Source organism: Peromyscus eremicus, chromosome 4 (assembly GCF_949786415.1).
Source record: "Peromyscus eremicus chromosome 4, PerEre_H2_v1, whole genome shotgun sequence".
Lineage (NCBI taxonomy): Eukaryota > Metazoa > Chordata > Mammalia > Rodentia > Cricetidae > Peromyscus > Peromyscus eremicus.
In genome coordinates this window covers 113,716,708-113,733,587 of record NC_081419.1, presented here as the reverse complement: position 1 = coordinate 113,733,587, position 16,880 = coordinate 113,716,708, and the positions used below count along the sequence as shown (strand labels likewise).

Here is a 16,880-nt window from a genome sequence, read left to right as displayed (position 1 = left end):
GATGCAGAGGACATGGAGGGGTGCTGCTTACTGGCTTGCTTCCCCTGGCTTGCTCAGCCTGCTTTCTTAAAGAACTCAGGATCACCAGTCCAGGGATGGCACCATTCACAATGGGCTGCGCCCTACCTTATAAATCACTAATTAAGAAAATACCTTACAGCCAGATCTTACGGAGGTGTTTTCTCAATTGAGGTTCCCTCCTTTCAGATAACTCTAGTTTGTGTGTCAAGTTGACATAAGACTAGCCAGTACCACTGACCCCAAGTCTACTTGACACACAAACACATCAATTAAGCTACACCTTTCCTTTCTTATTCATTCCCAAGATGTCACATTAAAAGCATAAATAGCCGGGTGGTGGTGGCGCACGCCTTTAATCCCAGCACTCGGGAGGCAGAGCCAGGCGGATCTCTGTTAGTTCGAGGCCAGCCTGGGCTACCAAGTGAGTTCCAGGAAAGGCGCAAAGCTACACAGAGAAACCCTGTCTCGAAAAACCAAAAAAAAACAAACAAAAAAAAAAAAACAAAAAAAAGCATAAATAACTTTAGAAGTTCCACAGTCTTTACAAATTCAAACACATTGAAATTTCAGTCTCTTTAAAATATTCAATCTCTCTAAAAATCCAAAATCTCTTGTAAAAGTTCAAAGTATTTCATCTGTGAACTCCTGTAAAAATCAAAATTAAATACCTTCTTCTAGAGGGAAGAACCAGGGCACAGCCACAATCTGAATCAAACAAAACCAAACTCTTTGGCAGTATAAATAACTCAATGTCCAGTTCTCTGGGATTCACTCACAATCTTCTGGACTCCTTCAAAGGGCTTGGGTCACGTCTCTGGCTCCACCCTCAGCAGCACACACAGCTTGTCTTCTAGGCTCCGCTGTCTTCCTACTCCACTGCTGCTGCTGTTCTTGGTGGTCATCCCATGATACTGGTATCTCCAAAATGCAGTGGTCTTCTGCTGCAATTGGGCTGAACTTTTATCCTTTTATCCTGAACTTTTTATTCTTTCTAGCCTTTCATAGGTTCTTTTCCTGGTGCCAACCCTCCACTTCTTTACATGACTTCAGCTGCCCCTGAGACTGCTTCTTCATGAGTGGCCTCTCCCGGCCTCCCACAGTGCCAAGCCTCAGCTGCTCTCTATGACCTTTTCATGCCTTCAAAAACCAATACCACCTGGGTGATTCGTACTCTACCAAGTTTGGCTGCCAGCACAAGATACAACCTTGGCTTCTTCTGTAATACAGGTTCTGTGTTCTGACCCCAAGGAAACACTCCCCAGAAGACTTCACTTCAATGCTGGTCTCTTCTCAATCACTGCTAATTTCTTGGCTTCAGCTAACCAGCACCAATTTTCTGAGTAACGTACAGGTTTCACTTCAGTGTTGCTGGTCTCTTGTTAATTATGGCTGACTCTTTAGCACCAGCTGACCAGAATGACAGAATCTTAATTCAAAATAGCAAATGACCCTGATAGAGTCTTTAAACTTCCCTCTGAAACTTCCATCCTCTCCACTGCTCTCAACATTATCTTCCAAGACCCCACATCACATCCCACTAAGCTCTCAGCACTCAATGACTTTTCTTGCCCAGAGTTCTAAAGTCCTTCCACAATTCTCTCTCAAATATTGGTGGGTCTGTCACAGTGATACCCCAATATGCTGGTGCCAACTTGTCTTAGTTAGGATTTCGGTTACTGGAACAAAACACCATGACCAAAAAAGCAAGTCGGGGAGGAAAGTGTTTATTCAGCTTATACTTCCACAGCACTGTTCATCATTGAAGGACTAAGAATAGGGTGGTGGTTTGAAAGAAAACGCCCCCCAAAGGGAATAGTACTATTAATAGGTGTGACCTTGTTGAAGTAGGTGTGGCCTTGTTGGAGGAAGTACGTCACTGTGGGGTGGGCTTTGGTTTTCTTTTGTTCAAGTTTCCCTCAGTGTGACAAGGAGACTACTCCCTGGTGCCTACATGTCAAGATGTAGGAGACTTGGCTACTTCTCCAACACCATGTCTGTCTGCACATCACCATGTCACACTATGATGATAATGGACTAAACTTCTGAAAATGTAAGCCATCGGAATTAAATGTTTTTCCTTTATAAGGTCATGATGTCTCTTCACAGCAATAGAAACTCTAAGACAGACAGGACTCAAACAAGGTAGAATCCTGGAGGCAGGAGCTGATACAGAGACATGGAGGGGTACGGCTTACTGGCTTGCACCCTTGGCTTGCTCAGCCTGCTTTCTTATAGAACCCAGGACCACCAGCCCAGGGATGACACCACCCATAATGGTCTGATCCCTCCCCCATCAATCATTAATTAAGAAAAGGCCTCACAGCTGGGGACATTTTTCTCAATTGAAGTTTCCTCCTTTCAAATAACTCCAGTTTGTCTGTCAAGTTGACATAAAACTACCCAGCACAGTTACTATTGGTGTGTGTTTGTGAATTTCAGCTTTAAAATGCTGTAGAACAAAAACTGGATAAGAGCACCAAGAAAATGAATACAAACAGAAAGGAAGAGACCTTGAGTCCTGGACCTTTCACATTTGTATATTGGGGAATGAAGAAGAACTAGCAAAGGACTCTGAGATGTGGCCAGTACCAGAAAACAGAAGAAAGCTAGGTTCAGAGAGAAAAGAATACAATTTTCCTCAGTACTGTGGGAGATATTTCAGTTTCCATTCACACCCATGTAGGGGAAGAGTAAGGACATAGTCACATCCTCGAATGAATGATATACGCTTAGCTAGTTAATTATTATTTTTATTGCTATGTTCACCATTAAATGACCCTGCTACAGAATTAAGAAAACAACAAGAAGAGGGTGTCCAGTTCTGATCCTGAGTGAGTCCTGCAATTTCAGAGAGCTGCTCTGCTACTCCACATTCAGTATTCTTAACACTGAACTGTGATTTTTTTCTGCTTAGTTGTGATTGTGTAGAATATATGGAATATATACTGATTTTTAAAATTTAATATTTCACTTAAAATTTATTCCTCTTGAAATATTTAGAAAAAAGAATATTTTAAAAATCAGAACAAAGGGCCAGTGAGATGGCTTAGCACTTGCCACAAAGCTTTATAACCCGAGTTTGATTGCCAAGACCCACATGGTGATAAAGAGAACCAGCTCATGCAGGTTGTCCTCTGACGTTACAGCATGTGTTTACATTTGCATGAGCACTCATACACATGGGTGCACACACAGAGACACACACTAAGTTAAAACAAATATGAATCAGAGAAAGACTATAATAGGTCTCAAGATCTCAGGACTTACCATTAATGTGACAGCACATGTGCATCTCCACATAGCCTGTATAATAGACCCACTGACGGTCTCCTGTCTGCCGTGCCTGAGGTAGGGACAAGTTTGCTCCTCTGTGGCAGTATAAAACCACATCCCAGGGTGGACTAAAAAGCTGTCTCCTGCATCAGACACTGGTGCTTCGGATGTTGATAGGTCTTGAGATTATTCTCAGAGCATTACTTCCAAAGCTGAGGCTTTGCCCAAGGAGAAGGGGAAACAAACTTCTAGAACTGATTGTGATTTTAATTGGTTCTTAGCAGGGCTGATTTAAAAAAAACAAAACAAAAAAACAAAAAACCTGTAACATGGATTCAAAGAGATTTCATTGATGCAAAACATGTAGATTTAGATATATGGGATTTTAAAATTATTTTAAATTACATTTACAAGAACATCTTAATGCATGTCAGAATCAGAATTAACTCAATATTGTTGAGGCAGTTTAAAAACAATTTTTTTAACCTATAAAAATGTTGAATCCCAGTGACTAGAGATTATCCAACCTGTCAGCAGTAGCTCATAACTCATCCTCTGAGTCACAGAATCATTCTAAACAGTTAAAATTTGTGGCAGTAGCTTTTCTAAGAAAGCCATATTTCACTTTGAAAAACATTTGGGCATATGCCACTGCAGTAAAGGTGTGTCTCCAACAAGTTAGATTTAGAACCCTTTGGGCTAGGGCACTGTGGTAGTACAAAGTCCTAAATTTGGAGTCCAGACACATTCATTCATGATTCAGTTTTTCCACTTCCTCTCTGACCATAAGCAAACCACAGTACCATTCTATCTTGCTCATTTCTCTCTTTTTTTTTTCTTGAAAAAAAAAATAGGTGTAGCATACGTCTGTCTAGAGTAGTGGTATTTTGAGATTTCATTGATTCAGAAGCAGCATGGACTCTGCAGCATTATATAATTATAGGGATCTCTTATTTCTAAAAAGATTTCACAAGGGAATGGTTTCTACATCCTATAAAGATAAATTGACCTAGAGCAAGGCCCATGTATGCTTTATTCCGCTGTCCCCTGTTAAGAGTACAGAATAAATGTTTGCTAAATGGCTGAGAGCTTTTTATCACCTTTAACAAAGGAAACATTCAGGATAAATCTCCATATGAGTGGCAGGGTAATAGCTTACTATAGCATTTGCCACATTCTGTGGGCTGCCTCAAAGGGCTTTCAAGTGAAAACTGGGAGGGAATTCTCGTGTAATGTTGCCTCTAATCGAAGTGTGGTGTCAGCAGGCATGGTAGGAGAAGAAACCAGAACAGCTCTGGGGCTGGGACATGCTGTTCTCATCAAGCAGCATTTTCATCTTATTTTAAGATTCTGTGGACATGATTTTATATGTGAGAACAATGGAACGTGTTACCCTTTCTGTAGCCTTGTTTCAGTGCTAACAATGAAATTACCATAATATTGCCTTTGTGTTTCATCCACATTTACCAGTGCATCTTTTATGTCATGGATATTTTGCATATGGAAAATGAGATAGGGAGGACATACAGCAAAATAAGTAACATATGGAGTTAATTCCTCATTTTGTTGGTATTTCTGATTTATTAGGTTGATTATAGGAATAATGTCTTCAGATTACTCTGGCCTGTTTTTTACTTTTAATTTAAGACAGTGGTGGGCTTTTTTTTTTTTTTAATTCATTAACAGGATAAATAAAAGCTAGATGAACTTAGCATCTTAGGGTGTTAAAACCCTGGGTGCTGCGGCTAGAGAGCTGGCACAGTGATTAAGAACGCTGGTTGTTCTTCTGGAAGACCCAGGTTCAATTCTGAGCACTCACAAGTTTAGCTCTTAAACCATCTAAAACACCAGTGCTAGGGGATCCGATGCCCTCTTCTGGCTCCCATGGGCACCAGGCACGCATGTGGTATATAGACATACATGCAGGCAAAATGAAATTAAAAATACAAAAATAAAAACTTAAGTGCTGTAGAGTTCATTGCTTAGTCTTCATTTTACATTGCTTAGTATCTACCACACATGTTCAGAGTCAAGTGAATGCCTTCGTCTTTCAGCCTACTGGTAGATAATGAGTTCTGATTCTACAAGATAGACACCCCATTTTTAGACTGTGTTAAGAACATTCATGTGCAGTTGTCAGTGGAGTACATCTGCTTTCATGATGAGGTCTGATGTCCAAACTATTTTTAGTGAACTACATTCTGAGGTTTTAATGCCACACACAAAGAATGCTCAGAATACACTTATTCACAAGTCATGTCTCCTTGAAAGACATGGACAGGAACTTCTGGGAAACCAATGGGGGTGGTAGTGTCTCTTGAATCAAGTCATTAAGAGACACAGGGGAAAACAGAAAGCCCGCAATAGAAGCATGCTAACAAAAGCTAACCAGACACAACTTCTCTCTGCAGTTGCTTTTTAAATGTCTATCATGTTTATTCTAGCAAAAGAATACTGAGAGTGACTGTTACTGGTCAAGTGTGAATTGACTGTTTGGGGCCTGGAGACAGGTGCAACAGGTGAAGGCACTTGTCACACAAGACTGGCAAGCTGAGTTCAGTCCTCAGATCTCATGTGAAGGTAGAAAGAGGATGAGCACAGAAGTTGCCCTCTGACCTGTGCATATATATGTGCTGTGGCTTGCCCCACCCCCCATGGTACTTTTTTTTTCCAACTTACCTATATTAAGGATGGAAAGTGTGTTCGGCCCATAGTACAGTCTCATTGAACCAAATTCATGTTGCCCAAGTAGCAGAGTGGAAAATGCAGAAGTTTAACTTGTATTTAAATGAGTTGTTACTCTATAAACGTACATGTTATTCCAGGTTATATTTTAAAATTTCATGTGGCACTATCATTATATGAAAGAAAATAGAAGTCCTAGGACTCCACAATTTAAAAATACAGCAGATTTAACAGAGTGTGATAAAATGGTAGAGGAAGGGAGTTATCTTTCTCTGCAGAAGGATATGGTAATGAAAGAGTGAGCTTGTTAAGGACCCACATCTTATCTGGCCAGAATCCTGCTTTCCAGAAGGAAAACACACACAGAAATGAGTTTGTCCTAGAGTTTTCCAAATTTCTCCTGCTGTTGAATTCATCAAAACTTCACAAAAGTAAGAACCCAACAGATTGACAGGGCATACAGCCTCCACTTGACCATGATTTTGGTTGCTGATGTCTCTAGTGCTCTCTGGAACAACTGTACAACAAATGAATGGGTGAAGTCATATGATACCATTTCTATATTTTATATCAATATTGGGAAATATATAGACTTTCATTTTTATTGAGGGACTACTACTTCAATCTCATGATTATTTCATTTATATAAACATCCTCAAAATAAAGCACTCTTATTACTCTAATCAAAACCACTAAAATATGAAAATTACTAAGTTTTAAATCTCAAATTTACAATATCATTCAGCCAAGGTTGCCCATCATGCCTTTCCCCCACCCCGACTCCCCCACTTTTTAAAAGAATTCATCATTCACTTACGTCTATACTGAGCTCCTATCATGTGCAGGCTATCCTTTAGGTGACAATGAGAAAACAGTGTACAGGTGGACAGTTCCCTGTCCTCATGGAACTTCTATTCCAGGAGACACAGATGACGAAAGAGTACGCAATTACAGATGGGTTAGACAATGGTAATGCTGTATGAACTACTGAAGCAGAAAGGCTGGTAGTAGTGAAACTCAGATGGTTGGCCTGAGGGGACTTCTTAGAGAAGGTAGCTTTTGAGGAAATACCTGACAGAAAGAGCAAGAGATGTACACCAATGCTAGAAGGAAAAACTTAGCAGTGAGAACAACACATGGTCCTGATGCAGGTGTGTGCTGTGTGGTTGCAGACCAGCAAGAAGGCAGGTGGATGGCTAGAGGAACGAGTAGAGGAGAGGGCAGGAGACATTTGAGCTTAGAGATAGTGGAGAATGAAGCCTGTGGAGCATTGATGGCTTTAACCTTGTCATTTTGAAGTCTCTATTATGATCTGAAAAATTCTCACTTCTGTTGATGTAGTGTTGTATTCTGTCTTCCCAACAATGTTTTATGTGTGAGAAGGTGATTTGTCAGCATTCTCCCACTTTTTCTCTGTGGCATCTAGGTCTGATGAGTTGATTGTTTATCACACTTTTCAAATACGATTTCCCAACTACAGGTTAGCTGATAGTCTTTAAATTGTGCTGCATATTTTGTGCTAGGCTGCATGTTTGTTTGAACAGTAATATTTAACATTTATTGACACATACTTTCTTTATATTCACTATCTCATATAGTCCTTGACAGCTTTATGATGAATGTTACGCTCATATTCATTGGTGTGGAGGACCAAGAAGTTAAGTAACCAACAGAGTTCACATAGTAAGTGTAGAAACCTGGCTTGTGTTAGTTAAGATAACAGAAGCTACTATAATAAGCAAACCTCCTAATGCATAATTACTTAAACGTAATGGAAGTGTTTTCTTATTTATATAAGATGAAAAATTGAGGTTTCTGATTGGCAAAGGCTCCTCTCCTAATGGTGATGTGAAGTCCCAGCCTCCTGTCCCAACAGACATCAAGATCATCCAAAGCTGATAGAGCTGGGGCACAAGAAGATCTTTGTTAGCCTTGTGATGATGCATTTCACTACAGTCCACTGACCTTTCTGTCATATAACCATACTAACTGCAAAAGAGGCTATTTTACCCAGAAGAAAAAAGATCCATCCAGGAAGCCAAGGCATTGTGAATCTGTACATAGCCATTATGATAACCTGTGTAGATTTTTGTGAAATTCATGTACTTGTTAGTGAGTGATGAGTACATCTACATCATGTTTTGAAATGCTTAGTTTCTCCACTGCCAAGTGTGTTTCACTGTCCTTTTTTCTGTTTGTAAATGCCTGCCTGACTTAACTGTAGTGTCTTAACTTACGTTTTCTATATTAAAAAGGAAGACCAAGCCCCAGAATTGCAAAAACAGTGAACAAGATATTTCTGAGAGATCATTTTTTATTGTGTCTGCCTAGATATTTTTTCCTAACTCCACCAAAGTAGGGTAATGACTTAATGGTCATCCTTTGACTATTATGGAAGACCTACAAGTCTAAAAGTGGAAACATAGTTGTGTGTGGAGAAGCAGAGGATCAAAATATAATGACTAAATAAAGCCTTTGTAACTTTTAAAATTAAACTATGTGTTTAAAATTAAATCATGTGCTTGTAGCTTTCCTAGAAACTACACTAGAGCAGGCACTGAGGTATTCTTAAAAGATTTTAAAATGCATGAATAATAGGAAGTAATCAGGTTCTCTTTAGATTCAATATCAAGTAATTAAATTTTTTCTTTAAATATCACTTTAGAATTCTGATGCTGAATGTATTTGGATGTTTAAGGAGCTACAACCCTGAGGAGTCAGTCAGTTTATCTGCAAGTCGTAGTTCTTCAGGCTCCTTAACAGCAAGACTGTGTCTGCTGCTCAAGGCACTGGCAAAAAAAAACACTACAGCCGTATAGTCACTGGATTCCACTGCTCAGGAGCTATTTGCCTCTGAGAAATCTCAAGTTCCAGCTCGAGACAGCTTCCAACAATTTTCTCTGTCTCCCCAATTGGAAAAAATTTAGTCCATACCTTTTAAAGATAAAAATCGAAAAAGAATTGTTACTGTGGGGAAGTAGCTTGATTGACTTCTTAACTAACCTGGTGAGTCACACTAGTTCACACTCGGGATCCTCTGTGTACATTAACAGCCCTGGAAGGTATATTCCAGTCACCTACCCAGAGAGTGTTCCGAGTATGTTTCTTTGTCAGGCTTTAGAACAGGTGTAGAGAATGCTGAGGTAGCAACTGACTTTCAGTTAGCCAGCTGTAAAAATGAAAAACAAGTCAGAGTCAAGAGTCACTGGATGAGAAATGCTCAGATGGCTGTTACAGAAGTGGGGAAGCTGCTTGGTTGAGTTGGTGACTAGAAGTTTTTCCTTGACAGAGTTAGGATATACTAGAGAGCATTTGCTGTATGGTGAGAACACCAGTGAATGCGCCCGCTACATTCTCATTGGTTCTAAATTACAGTAAAAATGCATTATTTAAATAGCTGAAATTTACCTTGTGAAATTTCCTTTGCTTGTGAAAATACACAAGTTTGCTGAAGATACTCAATTGAAATTTTTCTGTTGGGGGCTGGGAAATGGCTTATTGTCATCTGGGTGTGACAGCTTATCCCAGCTCTGAGGAGGTGGAGAAAAGAGGATTCTTGGGGCTGTTGGCCAGGTAGTCTGCCCAGTCTGTTAGTTCCAGGTACAGTGAAAGTCCCTGCCTCAAAACATAAGATGCTTGAGAGCTGGAGGAAGACATTTGGCACCATGCTCTGGCCTCCACACATGCACACACAGATCCTACTGATTTTCAGTTAACCTTTATAATTTTAGCTGCTTAGACTGAACCTAGAGTTTTACACATATGTAAGCTTGTTTGTTTTGTAGCCCAGGCTGGCATTTAACACGTGTTTTTCTTACCTCAAGCTCCCAAATTCTAGGATTACAGTTATATACCACCACAGTGGGGGTGGGAGGGAGCATGTTCATTGTAGAAAATGGACTATTCGGAGCCTCCAGAAGTTCAGACACACTGTTCTAAGAGAAACTTAGAAATAAGCTCTCATATAATAGCTGATAGGACATGTAACAGCTCCTACTGTTTCTAGGATTTGATATCTATTGAAACATGCACAGAAAGCTTTGAGTGTATGTATACAAACTTTCAGAATAAACTCACTTATTATCTGAGAAGATCATGCTGATGGTGAAATTGGTAAAGTATTGGTATTAGTACAGTTAGCCATTTTACTACCCATAATATCAATATCATTCAAATATATATATATATATATATATATATATATATATATATATATATATATATATATATATATAGGGTTTCTCTGTGTAACAGCCCTGGCTGTCCTGGAACTCATAGAGATTGCCTGCCTCTGCCTCCTGAGTACTGGGATTAAATGTGTACACCACCACTACCTGACTGAAAATAATTCTTATAATTGCAAATCCCCCTGGGATTTAGGAAGTGAGGATTGTGAAAAGTTAACAATTTTTAAATCAAGTTTATCTAGTTGAACTACTTTATCTAGTTGAGTATTTCTGTTGTGTATAAGTAGCTCAATTTATAGAAATCTAGTTGTGTATTTGTAGCATTTTGCTCATGTACTATTACTGAACATCTCTAAGCTATTCCTACCCCTCTTTTTAACCTTCCTAACTTTCCTTGAAACTTTGTGGCTTAACTGCTTTTTTATGTATTCTGCTGTCATAAACTTTATGTTGGAGTGGTAGTGTTAGCAGGGCTCTAGACTGGCCATGTATGCTTTTTGAAACACATCAAGTCCCATAGTGCTTACAATAAAGGATTTTGCTGCTTCCAGTTCAGGATCTTTATCTTGGTCAACAGGAAATCTGTTCCTTTAAGACTTAACATCCCCAATTCAATATGTAGGCCATTTGGTATATTGTCTTTCTTTAAAGATGTTAGTCAATTTATTCTCTTTAGTCTCTGAAGCCTGATGTCTCAGTGGATTTTGTATGATTCTCTAGGAAGCCTGAGGATAGACTTTCCTATAATCCTCTCTCTTTTCAAACTAACCTGTTCAAAACATTCCAATCTGTTTGTGAGTAGACATAGTGAAGGTATATTTCTGTTATAGAGATCTGCATCATAGGTTAATTCCTTGTTAGTCCCTGTCTTAGTTGGGGTTATTGTTGCTCTGATGAAACACCATGCCCCCCCCCAAAAAAAAAAAGCATGTTTCAGGGGGAAAGGGTTTATTTGGCTTACACTTTCACCTCACAGTTCATCATCAAAGGAAGTTAGGGCAGGAACTCAAGCAGGGCAGGAACCTGTAAGCAGGAGCTGATGGGGAGGCAGGGAGAAGTTCTGCTTACTGGCTTGCTCATCATGACTTGCTCAACCTGCTTTCTTATAGAACCCAAGACTACCAGCCTAGGGATGGCACCACCCACAATGGTCTGGGTCCTCTCCTGCCAATCACTAATTAAGAAAATGCCTTACAGCTGGATCTTATGGAGGCATTTTCTCAATTGAGATTTCCTCCTTTCAGATGAATCTAGCCTGTGTTAGATTGGCATAAAACTAGTCAGCACAGTCCCTTATGGACAGCTACTCTGGCCAAGTAACTATTATTTCTTCTCTCTCTCTCTCTCTCTCTCTCTCTCTCTCTCTCTCTCTCTCTCTCTCTCTCTCTCTCCCTCCCTCCCCCTCCCACCCCCGTGTGTGTGTGAGATTATTGTGACCTATACATAACAGAATTAATTTATCATTTAAATCAGTTTTATTAAGCACTAAACAATTCACATTGTTGGGAACTGTCACCATATCCATCTCCAGGACTTTTTGATCTCCCCAAACGGGAAATCTGTACCCATTACACATCACCCTACCCCACCCCATTCCCTTCTCTCAGCCTCTGGCAGCTGCTATTCCAACTTTTAATATTTATGAATTTAATTATTAGGTGTCACATATTAGTAGAACCTACTATCTTAGTTCTTTGATATCTGCTATCTGGCCTATTTTACTTAAGGTAATGTCTTCAAGGTTCATTCCTGTTCCTCATGTCCCTGCCTTTTTAAGGATAAGTAATATTCTTCATGTGCACATTGCACACTCTGTTCGTCCAATGACAGCCATTGGACTTGCTTCCACCTTGTGGCTGTTGTGGACAATGCTGCTGTGAAAATTGCACATTAATTTGTACACATTGTTGTACAGATATCTGAGTTACCACCTTCACTTCATGATGGAGCTTAGATACCCAGCAGTGAGCTGTTAGATCATTCTGTCTTTATGGGTTTAGAAGTTTTCCACACTGTCTCCCATAGTGCTTCTGCTTTGTGCCTGTGTTGGTGACAGGAAGATGGTAGTAGGAAGGAAATTCATTGGACTTTTACTGTCTTGGGATCCTTTTTGTTTAAGAAGACCTTAAAAGGTTGATGGGGGACATCCATGGGAAACATTTTCACCTCCTGATGATGAATATTCTTACCAATTCAAAATGTTGGCAATTGTGAGAGTTAAGCTTTTTGTGCTTAGTGTGATATAGGTCACTGAGGAGCAAGAACAAACTCTCCCTCTCCTAGTAGCTACTCTTTAGAGACTGAAGACGCTTCGTAAAAGATTATTTCAGGAATGATATATCCATGTGATAAGACAGCTTGGCTTCCAGGTATAATAATAAGGCTAGATTCTTAAACATGGCTCCCAGGGGCCTAAGTCTGAGAAGTAACATCAGGAATTACTGCATCTGAGAGACCTACCTTAGCCAGTGTCACACTCCAGAGTCAACTTGCCTCACCCCTGGACAGGGCAGGTTGCCTCCCAACTCGCACACATGAAAGCTAAGTACTCAAAGAACATTTCCTATTCTCCAGACCTGCCCAGGCTGTTTTATGTCAGCACTTCTTATTGGACGTAGTCAAAGTAGTATGTCCACCCTCACACCTTGAACCAGCAAGCTCACTATTCATTCTAAAACACATGATTACTTCATTTTTGTTTCCTGAAAGCATGCCAGCCCTGCCCTTGGCCAACTCTCCAGCTTCAGCTAACAATCTTATCCTATGGCCTTAAACTCACTTTGGTTCAGTCTTTAGGCAAAGTTTATTTAGAGAAAGAATTAGAGAGTAGTAGCTGAAGATGATTGCACTCCTCTCCCACTCTTCGTTGAAAATCCTGACATTTATTTGTCGCCTTGATTCAGCCAGATTACGTACAAGAGGGAAAAGAGAGGAATAGTTTTCCTGATCCCTCTGGATCAGCGTTTACTGGGTTTCTTGGATCCCAGCTTCCTTCAAATGGTGTTGCAGTGCTCAGCCCATACAAATCCCTACTGTATAGTACACAGTTGTTTTCTCTTAGCCTCTGGAGTCAGTGACCTATTTGTGATAGGCCCCAGGAGAAATGCCACCTAGCTTCAGTGCCAAGAAGAGATGTTCTCACCTGAGCAATTGACAGGCTGTGATCCAGTACCCAGAGCACAGGAAGCCATGTAGCACAGCCACAGTCAGGCTCCAGGACAGACCTCTTTAGCCTCAATTTTCTGTTGTCAGTAATCCTGTTTTTCCCTTACTAAATTTTCACTGTTTTTTTTTATGTTATTTCCTTTAGATTATCTAAGTTTTTATAAGCTACTTTAGTCATTGAAAGAATAAATGACACCTGAAAATCATTGTGCTTATTTATTTATTTATTTTGAGAATTTAAAGTACAAAATGTATACCGTTGACCTGTTTTTAGGCCGCTGTAATGTGCTCCTTGTAGTTGTATCAGAACCGCTCTTCAGAAATCCAGACTGTTCTGTGCTGTTGAGATATTAGTGTCTCCATCATCTCTGCATCCCTATGAACTGGTGCTGTGCTTGCCTGTAGCAGATGCCCAGTGAACATCCCTGAGCAATTTAAAGAAACAGGGCCTGCCACTCCTAAATGTTCCCACCGTCACATCCAGTGGACACTGAGAAGCAAAGTGAAGACACGATGTTCCTGAGCTGGCCTCCGCTTGCACCTCTGATGCTCTCTTTCTCTTTCTTTGCAGACTCACATTTCAAGACTCCCTCCTGGTGCTGTGGCAGGACAGTCAGTTGCAATCGAGGGCGGGGTGTGCCGCCTGGAGAGCCCAGTGGACTGACTCTGGGCTGAATACGAGGTGTCTGAGAGGCATTTCAAAACCTGAGCTTTGGGCTATTTAATTGAAGTTGGGTGTTTTATCTTGCTTGTTTTGTAAATCCTATTGCAACCTCGGGCACTGCTTGGGACACAAGTGCTGCTATACTTAGTGCTGGTTGACACTCGAGTCTTTGATGGGTGAGCGGGAGCATGTGTGGGTGTATATCCGTGTGCAGTTTGTGTGCTTGCTTCTCCCTGATGGGGTAGGATCTCCTCAAGTGTAACCTATGACTGAGAATGATCAAATCCTTACAAAATGTGTGCTTTAACTGTTTACAAGTAAAACCTAAAATTGTAGAAAACTTTAATTTCCTAAAAAGGTACCGACTATGGTTGATACAATGTGTCTGAACTGAAGAGTGAATCTGCTTGTTTAATGACTTGACCTTCATTGTGGTCCTTTTAATAACAGTAATCAGTAATATGGTGTCAGTTTAAGTGGATGGTGTGGTAACTTAAACTGTTGTTCTCATCCCTCATACAGGGCATTTTTCCTTGAACAAAGAATGGTTTCAGTGAAACAGTCTAGTGGAGAACTAAGGTCAGAACCTTTTAAAGTAATAGTCTTATTGATAAAGTTTGTACTTCTCTCCTGAGCTATTTGAAGCTTAAGTATTGCATAGCTTTGCGCCGTGTGTACTATATTATGAAAGAATATGTAAAGAGAGTGTTCAGTAATGCACAGTCTTAATTTGTGTATAATGGAATGTTATTTACAATGTAACACTGTAAATAAGAAAGCAAAGTTTATGGGAAAATTCAATATTATCTTTGTTTCTCGTTTAAATATATTTTTAAGATAAAGGTACAAGAATAAAAAGCATATTACTGGTTATAATGTGTGACTGCTTGTGGCAGACTGATCTTTTGAATCCTAGACTGGTGACTTGTGTTTTATTTTCTTTGCAAAAAAAAAAAAAAAAAAATACTTCTTCCAGAATTACATTATTGTCCATCTTGCTAGCCTGGCTCCATGATGCTGCAGTCAACACTAATAAGAAGGAAGTCAAACATAAGGTGATTCAAGTCTCTGTCTAGAAACAGTTACAATTTCCGTTGCAACTTGATGAAAATAACAAAGCAAATGAGCAGAAACACTTCACTTTGAACAGTTGGAGTGGCAGCTGAAAGCGCAATGGGGGTGGTTGATAAATTGCTCCTAAATGTTATATTTAGAGACTCTGGAGCCACAAAAGAAAACCCAGACTTTCTTTTTCTTTCTTTCTTTCTTTTTTTTTTTTTAAATGTAAGAAGTGGTTATCAAGAAGATACTAAAGATAGACTTGCTCAAGGGGAGGAAGTTTCCCTGCAACATATAATCAGGGCTCTGGGCGGTAACTGATAAAGCCTCAGATGAAATTATATACTTGACATGGATGTATGGCCAAATTATAAAGGAAAGACAACCAAAATGAAGAGGATGTAAATATGAATGATTTGAGAGTTGCTGATTTATATTCCTTGTACGGGCAATTACATTTGTCTCGCTATGTTCTCGTAGACAGGTTGGTGCCATAGTATCTGTTTCTCATTCTTAATGAGTCCGAGAACTTAGTGAGAGATGGACTGGCTGGTGGGGAGCCTTTGGTTTCAAATACTTTCAAAGACCTGTTACCTGTTGGCAGAATTTTTTTTAGGAGCTGGACTGGATCACATAAAACTATGAGGACATATGGAGTCTGAGAATCCTCTGACCGATTTCACCAGGAATGCCGGTTCTTTCATCTCCTGACTCACTCTATTCATTCTCAAGAGTCTGACTTTGTTTAAGATCCCTTTCATGAACAGTTTCAAAACTGGTCAGCACAATAGGATACCATGCCTCTAAGAACAGTCTGTCGAGACTATTCTCCAGTACTCTGAATAGTTTGTTGTAAGAGATATTGTGGAGTTTTCAGGGGGAAAGTGCTATGCAGAATCTTGGAGGCAAAAATGAAGTGTGTTTATGAATTCTTTCATTATACAATCATGTTCAGTTTCAGGTACTGAACCCAAAAGATATCAACAGATGTAAAATAGACTTTACACAAAAGTAAGAAAGGTCAAAGCAGATAAGAAAATAACTTTATTCTCCTATTCACAGATATTACCCAGGCTCTCAAACTGTATTTCAAGAAGACTGCTTTTAATGTGGATGACCTTGACGATTAGCCTATATTCAGTCTTTTTAGGAGCCAAGAATTAGATGCTTTAATCTCTTTGTACAACAAAACCTGGTCTAGATTCCATGAGGCCATCACTGTAACCCTGCTCTGAGTTTGAAAGTGGTACATCTCCAGGACTTGGTGAGAACCAGGCTATGAACACTCCTCACACAGGTGGTACACTGTGCTCTCCAGGACAGTGGTGACCATGTGACTTTGCCATCCTTGCTTGTCTCCTCCAGGGTCTGCCTGGGGCATGCTCCTTCTTATATTTTGATCTCTACTTCTAAATGTGAACTTGATCTGGGATATCTGCTTATATGCCTGTTGGAATTGTATCTGCAATATGCATAACTAAGTACCAAATGTTAATTTATAGCACTTCTTTAGGAGCAAAGGGAATTAATTTTGGTTTACAGATATGAGGGCATCTCCTTGGGCTGTTCACAATCCCTATATCATGATTGTTCTTCTGACATAGTGGGTGAAGGGAAAGGACATCCTGTCTTTTCCTGATTTTAATGAAAATACTTTAAGTTTTTCTCCATTTAGGATAATGTTGGCTGTGAGCTTCCTGTATATTCCTTATATTATGTTGAGATATGTCCCCAATAGTCCTATTTTCTCAGAACTTTTGTTATTGAGTAAAGTTGCATTTTGTTGAAGACGTTTTCTGCAGCTGATGAGATGGTCTTGTATGTTC

At 39.8% G+C, this 16,880-nt stretch overlaps 1 protein-coding gene across 3 annotated transcripts in view; it reads left to right on the top strand.

Annotated features, from left to right (window-relative positions):
* The window catches only part of Tasp1 (taspase 1), a 262,299-nt gene extending 247,424 nt beyond the window's left edge, over window positions 1-14,875 (top strand). For 2 of the 3 annotated variants that reach the window (XM_059261513.1, XM_059261516.1), the window contains one exon: window positions 13,903-14,875. In XM_059261513.1, coding sequence (XP_059117496.1) covers window positions 13,903-13,995 — 93 coding nt within the window. In that variant the 3' untranslated portion in view covers window positions 13,996-14,875. The remainder of the gene's footprint in view (window positions 1-13,902) is intronic. The other variant, XM_059261514.1, reaches the window with a different exon arrangement.
* The last annotated feature ends 2,005 nt before the right edge of the window (window positions 14,876-16,880 follow it).